At 41.2% G+C, this 10,331-nt stretch overlaps 1 protein-coding gene across 1 annotated transcript in view; it reads left to right on the top strand.

The window, feature by feature from the left end:
- RANBP17 (RAN binding protein 17) overlaps window positions 1-10,331 on the top strand; it is a 403,303-nt gene that overhangs the window by 344,293 nt on the left and 48,679 nt on the right. Inside the window, exons 22-23 of the mRNA XM_004697128.2 lie at window positions 2,126-2,340; window positions 5,158-5,296. Coding sequence (XP_004697185.2) covers window positions 2,126-2,340; window positions 5,158-5,296 — 354 coding nt within the window. The remainder of the gene's footprint in view (window positions 1-2,125; window positions 2,341-5,157; window positions 5,297-10,331) is intronic.

Here is a 10,331-nt window from a genome sequence, read left to right as displayed (position 1 = left end):
GCAATTCCCACACTGTGTCACTGGTGTTGTCCCCCGCAGGTCCCTGGGGATCTTGCTGCTCCCCTCCCCTGCTGTTCCGCTGCACTCCCCCAGTGCTTTGCCTCAGTGTGGCGGGATCAGATCGGGTTCTGCAGCATTCTTTTGCCACCTGTAACCACAGTAACCTGACTGCCACTTGACTTCCACCATACAGAGCTCACAGAATTTCTCTTTGGGCCTCTCCCAACCCACAACCATAAAAGAAAATGGGTTCTGGGAAACTTAATTCTAATTTAGCCAAGTTGACACAGTAAAAACCACCACACTGTGCCTCTATATTTTATAAAGAGAATTAAGTGTCTATTTTAGAAGCAGCTCAGCTAAACAAACAAACAAAAAGAGCTAAGAAACATGTATGACTTTTTTTTTAAGCGCTCTTGGGTATGACCTAAGTAACATGTCTGGCTAGCACTTATTTCAGGGGGAAAATTGTTTTTTATAAATGCTAACCACTATAGAGAAAAACTTTAAGGTGATTATACTCATACCAAGATGTATTTTTATGACTTTCAGTAAACACTGAACTTCTATAGAGGTTTATACAGTCATCTCTTGAGATCTTTTGAAAAAGGATCTAAGGAAGAAGAAGAAATACCTTACTTATTATGTCAAGAACTTATGTCTATATCATTCAATTCTCATATACCTACAGAATTTAGAGTAATTTACTTCTCAGTCTAGGTTACCCTTTTTTCTTGACTTAATTGATTATTTCCTTGCGTTTATTAAGGTATTAAATTATGTGAAGTGAGTTGATCTTTGTCTTTCTTAAATCATTATAGCTCAGTTTTAAATGTGGAAGTTGTATTGGCCAAAGTTTTGGTCACTGATTACATTGTATGCTCTTACATTTATATGGGGGGGTGCATAAATTACTTTCTGTAAAACCAAAAAGCAAATGAATGAAGTGAAGTAATCTTAAAATACATTCCATGAGGTTTTATATATTTATATTTGAGAGCATGTCAAAAAAAAACATTGCCTCAAAATCATAATCTATCAAAATATGAAGCTACTGTTTCTTAACATATCTTCCAAATAGATCTATATGCTTCAGAAGGCAGGATTCTCATCTCTCTAACCCTTCCCAACTGGGAGCCCTGGTGATGTAGTGGTTGCACATTGTGCTGCTGAGCACAAGGTCAGCGGTTCGGGTTCGAAACCACCAGCTGCTTTACAGGGGAAAAGCGGGGCTTTCTGCTCCATGAAGGTTACCGTCTCAACCCCACAGAGGCAATTCTGCCCCAGCCAATACAGTCACTCTGAGTTGGCATCAGCTTGATGACAGTGAATGTGGTTTGTGGGTTTGTTTTGTTTGTTCTGTTTCTAACCCTTTCCCAAAGAATTCGGTGCGTACTAACGTCTAACAGTCTGAAGGCCATGAGTTGGGCCGTGTGTGTGGTGGACGGGGACGGTTTCCCAGTGAAGGTCTCGTAGCGTTTACTCCCTCGAGGAATGAGTAGGTCTGTTGGCACCGTGTTGGGGAAAGTTCCTCGGTACAACTTTCCTGGCCTGTTTTTCATTGATGCAGTTTTTCATGACTGCCCTGTGTCCTCTGAGAAAAATCTGTCTTGATGACCCCTCTAGAACCCCCAGAACAGTGGTCGTAGCCTGAGCTGATTGCTCTGCCTTGGAGATAACTGGCCAGCAGATGGCCCAGAGCCGTCTGGATCATTTTTTGAAGGTACCCCACCAAGACTTAGACAGGGGCATTACTGAAAGAGCTTGTCTGCAGCCACCTACTGATCACAAGATGAATATATACCTTTTGTCTGAAATTAACCTGTGCATGTTTGAACTGGAGCCCTAATAGCAGAGCTTCATAACTTCCCATCGTATAGCCGTGTTAGCACCAGCCAGGTAACAATATGGAACTTTCCCGATACCCACGATGGGCCTTTTGTACTTCCCAGGTAAACTGGTGTGTTTGGGTTTTTTCCTTACAGTGTATGGTGCAGTGTTTGGAACAGCGGTGTGGGAAGTGAGCATTAGCAATGAGGTGAAAATGTGAAATTGCCTGCCTCCTAACTGTTTTGAATTGCATCTGATTATGTCACTTTCTCTCTCTGCTTTTGCCCTGAAACAGGTAATCAGATCCTGCCCCTGGGGAGCCTCTCAAAAGATCAGATTTATCCAATGAAACTCAAGGGCATCTCCATCTGCTATTCGGCTCTCAAATCTGCCTTGTGTGGAAATTATGTCAGCTTTGGCGTCTTCAAGTTGTATGGGGACAACCATTTTGACAATGTACTCCAGGCCTGTGTCAAAATGTTGCTGTCGGTGCCCCACTGCGACTTGCTAGTAAGCACTCATGCATCATGGGAGTCTTTGTGTGAAATATGAAGTAAAGCTGCCACAAGCGTGGAATCGTTATAATGAAGCCCAGGGAATTAGAATAACACCAGAATGTTTTATGTTTTTGGAGAGCACACTTGATTTAACATCCAGAATGTGGACAACTGTAGTGACTGTGTTTACATAATGAAATGTACGTTTTAGAAAGCTGCAGCTACCACCTTGTGACAAACTGGCCATCCAGAGTTTATCTAGAGAAAATGTAATTAGCCATTTCAGCTAATTGCTTACAATTATACTCATAATTCAAAAAAGTCTGTATTCCCCAGAGCAGAAAAGGCAGGGTTGCCTGCAGGGTCACCCCCTTCCCAGCATGCCATCCTTGCTCCTCCCGCTGCAAGCTCTCTGGCCCTCCCTCCCCTAGACCTCTGGTGTGGTGGCCAGAAAGCTCAGCTGAGGGCTGGGCAGCCTGGTGTGTGAGCGCCACTCTGCCTCTCCCTCATCATTCGCCGGAAATAAATCACCACTTCCAGCTCGCCAGGCTTCCATTTCCTCACCTTTAAAATGAGGAAATTAAACTGAGTGATCTCCCGATCCCTTTTCTGCTGTGTACCATCTAGTTTCTGTGATTTATATCAGTGGTTTTCAAACTTTGAGGCCCATTGGAGTCACCTGGGCTACTTGTTGGAAATTCCAATTTCCAAGCCCCTCCACTGAGCTATAGCATTATCAGCCTTTTTAATTTTTTCCCAACAGCTCTACCTGATTGCACAGAAACCAATATGTGCCTAATGTGGTTGCAGTAATTACTTGGACTACACAGCCAAATTCATTCACAGGCTTACTCCATGTATCCCCACCTACTCCTGGTTTGGGGTCCCTTTAGGTCAACCCACGTGAGAAATACCCCTGGCATTCTGATGGACTGTTGGCACCCTCTTCCACCTAGCTAGGCTATTCTTAATAGAACCATATCTCAAGCCGAAGTTGTCAAGCCTCGTACAGTAGATTGGACTGTGCTGTGCCTATGTGACAGAGGCAACAAAGTGGAAACCGCCACCGTTCACTACGCTGGAGGTCCACCAAAAATCCCGATATGGTTCCAGAAATTTTGTCTCAGCCATTTCTTAATCCAAACCCCAAACCCACTGCTATCAAGTTGATTCTGACTCATAGGGACCCTACCCAGGGTTTCCAAGGCTGTAAATTGGTATGGGAACAGACAGCCTTTTTCTTGAGGAGCAGCTCGTAGGTTTGAACTGCCGACCTTGCAGTTAGTAGCCCAACACTTATCCCACAGCATCACCAGGGCAAGTAAAGCCCAAGCTCAGTGATTCACAAACTTTAGTGTACATAAGGCTGTCTTAGTCTATATGCTTAAAATGCACATTTTCATTCAGTCAGTCTGGAATGGGACTCGGGAAACTGTACTTTAGTCCTATGCCCCGGTGATTCGCAGGAAGGAAGTCTGAACCTCTCTTTCAAAAAGAGCAGCTCCAGCTTGGCTCGCTTCGAGCGTTGTACATCCTTACTGTTGTTTGGGCTGCTTTTGAAGTGGTCTAGCTGTATTTCTTGGGCATTTGTGGTTTGTCTGTGGTATAAGATAAGTGTTAAGTCATTTACCAAATTATAATTTAGTTAGGTGGTTTGGAGGACATTGTGTACACTAGATTGTAATGCCAGATCTTATTTTAACAGCAAATTTTTTTGTATTTAAAAAAATAGATTGCCTACCCACAATAGCATAGTGAGTAAGCACTTGGCTGCTACCCTGTTTCCCCGAAAATAAGACAGTGTCTTGTATTAATTTTTGCTCCCAAAGATGCACTAGGTCTTATTTTCAGGGGATGTCTTATTTTTCCATGAAGAAGAATACAGTACACATTTATTGTTTATTGTTTTATTAAAAGAGACCTTGCACTTCCTGTCTGTTCCGGCTGCGCTGCAGCCAACAGTGATCTGCACAGCGGCGCCTGCCACTACGGTCCAGAGTTACGTAACTTCAGGGGGCCTTATTTTTGGTGGGATGCTTTATATTTCAGCGAGAGGCAAAACTTAAGTAGGTCTTATTTTCGGGGGTGTCTTACTTTCGGGGAAACAGGGTAACTGCAGGACAGCTATCTGAAACCACAGGCTGCTTCTTGGGAGAAAGATGAGGCTTTCTATACCCGTAAAGCAGCAGTTCTCAACCTGTGGGTCTCTCGACCCCTTTGGAGTTCGAACAACCCTTTCACAGAGGTCACCCAATTCATAACAGTAGCAAAATGACAGTTATGAAGGAGCAATGAAAATAATTTTATGGTTGGAGGGCTCACCACAACATGAGGAACTGTAGGAAAGGGTCGCGACATTAGGAAGGTTGAGAACCACTGCTATAAGGAGTTAAAGTCTCAGGAACCCCAGGTGCAGTTTTACCCTGTCCTACAAGGTCATCATCAGTCAGAATTAACTGTGGCCGTGAGGTTTGTTTGAGCCGCTATTAAGCATTGCTCAGTGTTACAGTATAAAAATGCACAGATTAATCCCACAGCCTCCTAAATTGCATACTGTAGAGATTAACTTTCATTTAGGTATTAGTTGTATAAGATGAAATTGAAATACCATATGTCTAATAGCTTCAAACTAAGATGTCTAGAAATGAAGAGATTTCTATTAAAAATGCCTTTCCAATACTGAATTTTGAAAATCACTATGTTATTTGTTCTATGTATTTGCTGACATATGTTTAAGTTAGTTGACCATTTCTAGTATTATAAATGGCAATTTGCACTTTGATATTTTTCCCTGTGTGTGTGCTTGACATTCAGTGTATCTGTCTTACAGCAATATCGGAAACTGAGCCAGTCTTATTACCCCCTTCTGGAATGCCTCACCCAGGACCACATGAGCTTCATCACTGACTTAGAGCCCCCTGTGCTCCTCTATGTTCTCACATCTATCTCAGAGGGACTCACCTCCCTTGGTAAGGACTTCTTTTTTTAACAGGTTTTTCTTTTTTAATTGTTTATTTATTTGTCATTGGTTTGGTTTGTTTTTTTAAACAATCATTTTATTGGGGGCTCTGACAGCTCTTATATAACAACCCATACATCAATTGTATCAAGCATATTTGTACATATGTTGCCATCACTATTTTATAAACATTTAGTTTCTATTTAAGCCCTTGTTATCAGCTCCTCATTCCCCCCCTCCCTCCCACTCATTTGATTTTTTTAATTGTTTTATTAGGGGCTCATATGACTCTTATCATAATCCATACATACATCAATTGTGTAAAGCACATTAGTACATTCATTGCCCTCATCATTCTCAAAACATTTGCTCTCCACTTAAGCCCCCGGCATCAGGTCCTCATTTTTTCCCCTGTCCCTCCCCGCTCCCTCCTCCCTCATGAGCCCTTGATAATTTATAAATTATTATTTTATCATATCTTTCCCTGTCCGACGTCTCCCTTCACCCACTTTTCTGTTGTCCATCCCCCAGGGAGGAGGTCACATGTAGATCCTTGTAATCCGTTCCCTCTTTCCAACCCACTCTCCCTCTACCCTCCCAGTATCACCACTCACACCACTGGTCCTGAAGGGATCATCCGCCCTGGATTCCCTGGATTTCCAGTTCCTATCTGTACCAGTGTACATCCTCTGGTCTAGCCAGACTTGCAAGGTAGAATTCGGATCATGATAGTGGGGGGGTGGGGGGAGGAAGGACTTCTATACAGGTTAGTTTTTTTAAATCATTCATAGATGTTTAAGTGAACATTTCGGTGAGTTCGGACAGATGTCTCACAGCCCTAGAGCCACCTCAGTTAAAGTTCAGAGTGTCCCCCTCCTCACAGAAAATTCCCACATGCCCTCTTATAGTGTGTCTCTTCCCCACCTCCAGCCAAAGGCAACCACTGTCTGCTTTCACGCACTATTGTTTTTGCCTTTTCAGAGTTTTATGGAAGTGAAATCTTTTGTATCTGGTTTCGTTACGTATCATGATACCTTTGGAATTCACCCTCCTTTTTTTCCAAATCGATAGTTTGTTGCTTTATTGCAGACCATTATTCCATTGTGTGGATTACCACTCACCAGTGTGTTCTAGCCGTTCACCAGCTGACAGACATTGGAGTTGTTTCCAGTATCTCGCCATTTTGAATAAAACATTCACGCACGAGTCTGTTTGTGGACCGATTTCTGTTCCTCTTGGGTAAATACTTAGGATTTGGATGTGGGGGCCATATGGAGCCCTGGTGGTCTAGTGGTTAAGCATTGGGCTGAGATCTGCATGGTCGGCAGTTTGAAACCACCACCAGCTCCAAGGGTGAAAGACTGGGCTTTCTACTCCCGTCAACAGCCAGTCTCAGGAGCCCACAGCGGTCACTATGAGCCAGCACTGACTCATTGGCAAGGAATGTGCTAAGTGTTTGGTTGTTTGGATTTTTTGAAAACATCATAAGAACCTGCCAAGCTGCTTACTAGAGTGTACCATTTTGCTCCCACCAGCAATCTGAAGAGTTTCCGTTATTCTGCGTCCTCGGAAACACTTGGTATTGTCTGTCTTATGAATTTAGTGAAGGTCCCTTGGTGATACTGTGGGTCAGCATTGGGCTGCTAACCAGAAGGTTCAAAACTACTGCTGACCGCTCGGTGGGAGAAAGGAGCCTGGCTACCCCATCGAGAGCTGTGGTCTCAGAGCTTCTCTAGCTGGTCAGATTTCTCCATGGAGTCGTTCTAAGCCAAAATCTAATCAATGGCAGTAGACTTGGTTTTTTAAATAAAAGGGGTGGTAAAGTAGAATCTCCTAATGGTTTTAATAATGCATTTCACTAATAAATAGTTATTAAGGAATCATGTTCTAATGAATAGTAATAATGAGCATCTTGTGCTTATTTTTCATTTATACATTTTATTGGTAAAATGTGTGATCACACACTTTACCCATTTTTAATTGAGTTTGTCTTTTTAAGTTGTGTGAGTTTATGATGTATTCCGGATACAAATCTTTGTTCAGATAGTGGTTTTACAAATATCTTCTCAACCTGTCAATAGTTTTTTTTAATCTTCTGAAGTATTTTTCTTTCTTTTTTTTAAAAATCATTTTAGTGGTGGCTCATACAACTCTTCTCACAATCCATATATCCATCCATTGTGTAAAGCACATTTGTACAAATGTTGCCATCATCATTCTCAAACCATTTACTTTCTACTTGAGCCCTTGGTATCAGCTCCTCATTTTTCCCTTCCTTCCCCTACCCTCCCCCCCTTATGAACCCTTGATAATTCATAAATTTTTTTTTCATGTTTTACACTGACAGATGTCTCCCTTCACCCACTTTTCTGTTGTCTGTACCCTTGGGAGAGGGTTATAGGTAGATCATTGTGATCAGTTCCCTCTATCTCCCCCGCACCTTCCCCTTACCCTGCTGGTATGGCTTCTCTCAATATTGGTCCTGAGGGGTTTATCTGTCCTGGATTCCCTGTGTTTCCAGCTCTTCTCTGTACCCTTGTACATGCTCTGGTCTAGCCAGATTTGTAAGGTAGAATTGGAGTCATGATAGTGGGGGTGAGGAAGCATTAAACTAGAGGAGAGTTGTATGTTTCATAGGTACTATACTGCACCCTGACTGACCCGTCTCCTCCCCACGACCCTTCTGTAAGGGGATGTCCAGTTGCCTAAAGATGGGCTTTGGTTCCCCACTCCACACTCCCCCTCATTCACAATGACATGATTTTTTTGTTCTGGGATCCCTTTGACACCTCGTGATCACACAGACGGGTGTGCTTCTTCCATGTGGGCTTTGTTGCTTCTCAGCTAGATGGTCACTTAATTATCCTCAAGCCTTTAAGACCCCAGACACTAGATCTTTTGATAGCAGGGCACCATCAGCTATCTTCATCACATTTGCTTATGCACCCGCTTTGACTTTAGCAATCATGTCCAGAAGGTGAGCATCATGGGGGGGGGGGGGAATAGAACAAAGTGTTCTTGCATTGAGGGAGTACTTGAATAGCGGTCCAATGTCTGTCTGCTACCTTTAGACTTAACAGATAAATAGGAGTACATAGATCTATTTCCCTATCATTATATATAAATATATTTACATATGTACATGCCTGTATTTAGACTAAATATAGAATATATTTAGACTGTATATAGAATGAATGCCCTTTGCCTCCTAGTTCCTTCCTTTGTTTCCTTTTACTTTCCTCTTGTCCCACTATCATGTTCAGCCTTCATTTGGGTTTCATTAATTCCTCTCAGTTACATTGCCCTTCATCAAGCCCAACAGGCCTCCTACACCCTCCTCGCCATCTATTTCAGATCACTTGTTCCCTTATCCCTAGGTTTGTGAACAGTGTGTTTCAAAGAAGAAAAGTTTTTAAATTGAGGAAGTCAAATGTATTAGTTTTTCTGTGGAGGTCCTATTATAAGAACTCTTCCCTCACCTCAAGACTTCTCATATATTTTCTTCTAGAAATTTGATAGTTTTAGCTCTAATATTTAACACTGTTTTTGTTTTTTGTTTTTAATGTATGATATAAGATAAAAATTGTTTTTCTTTTCTTTTTTTTAAATCATTTTATTAGGGGCTCATACAACTCTTATCACAATCCATACATACATCAATTGTGTAAAGCACATTTGTACCTTCATTGCCCGCATCATTCTCAAAACATTTCCTCTCCACTTAAGCCCCTGGCATCAGCTCTTCATTTTTTCCCCTTCCTCCCCACTCCCCCCTCCCTCATGAACCCTTGATAATTTATAAATTATTATTTTGTCATATCTTGCCCTGTCCCACATCTCCCTTCACCCACTTTTCTGCTGTCCGTCTCCCAGGGAGGAGGTCACATTGTTTTTCTTAAAAGATATATAGATATTAAATTTTTCCACCACCTTTTGTTTAAGAATATTCTCTTGGATTACCCTAACACCTTTTGTTTATAAAATGAATTGACCTTATATACATTGGACCATTTCTAGATTCTATTCTGTTTATCCCTATAAATACCGTTCAATGCTAATTTTATAGTAAATTTTTAAAATCAGGTAGTATAAGCCCTCTTTTTAAAATGATAGTAGATATTCTGGATCCTTTCCCTTTATATATATAAATTTTTAAATCTTTAACAACTCCGTTTCTGAGGAACCATGGTTTTTTAAAGCTGCTTAAAATAGTCATTTATTTATTTTAATAAGTCATTTTACTGGGGGCTCTTACAGTTCTTATAACAATCCATACATCCATTGTATCAAGCACATTTGTACATATGTTGCCATCATTCAAAACATTTTCTTTCTTTCTACTGAGTCCTTGGTATCAGCTCCTCCTTTCTTTTTCTTCCCTCCCCACCCTCATGAACCCTTGATAAATTATAAATTATTATTGTTTCTTTATCTTACACCATCCACTGGCTCCCTTCATCCATGTTTCTGTTGTTTGTCATCCGGGGCAGCGGTGGGGGTGTTGTTGAAAGGTGGTTGATACATCCACCATTGTATTCAGTTCCCCCTTTAAGAGAAAGGACTTTCTACTCCAGCAAAGAGTTACAGCCTAGAGAGCCCACAGGAGCCATTCTACCCTGTCCTGTAGGATGGCTGTGAGTCTGCATGAACTCCATGACAGTGAGGTTGATTTGGAGCCAGTTTCTTCCTTTTATTTAAAGGTTGGGAGTACGGTTTGAGGCGGAAAGACATATTAACAATGTTGAGTTTTTTCAGTCCCTGAAAGTAATGTGTATCTAGTTATTTGGGTCATCCTGAATTTTTTCAGCAAGGCTTTTATAATTTTGAATGTATACATCTTGTACATATTTTAGTTAATTTTTAACTAAATTTTATATTTTAAGTTATTATAACTGGTATTACATTTCTTTGACCTGTAGTTCTTTTTTTTCTTTTTCTTTTTCTTTTTTTTTTAATTTTTATTTATTTGTTTATTTTTAACATTTTATTAGGGGCTCATACAACTGTTATCCCAATCCATACACACATCAATTGTGTAACTCGCA

Source organism: Echinops telfairi, unplaced genomic scaffold, assembly GCF_000313985.2.
Source record: "Echinops telfairi isolate 266 unplaced genomic scaffold, ASM31398v2 ScPeMD7_7469;HRSCAF=8507_0, whole genome shotgun sequence".
Taxonomy (NCBI): domain Eukaryota; kingdom Metazoa; phylum Chordata; class Mammalia; order Afrosoricida; family Tenrecidae; genus Echinops; species Echinops telfairi.
Note: the sequence above shows the minus strand (reverse complement) of the source record. Positions and strands in the feature narration are given on the sequence as shown.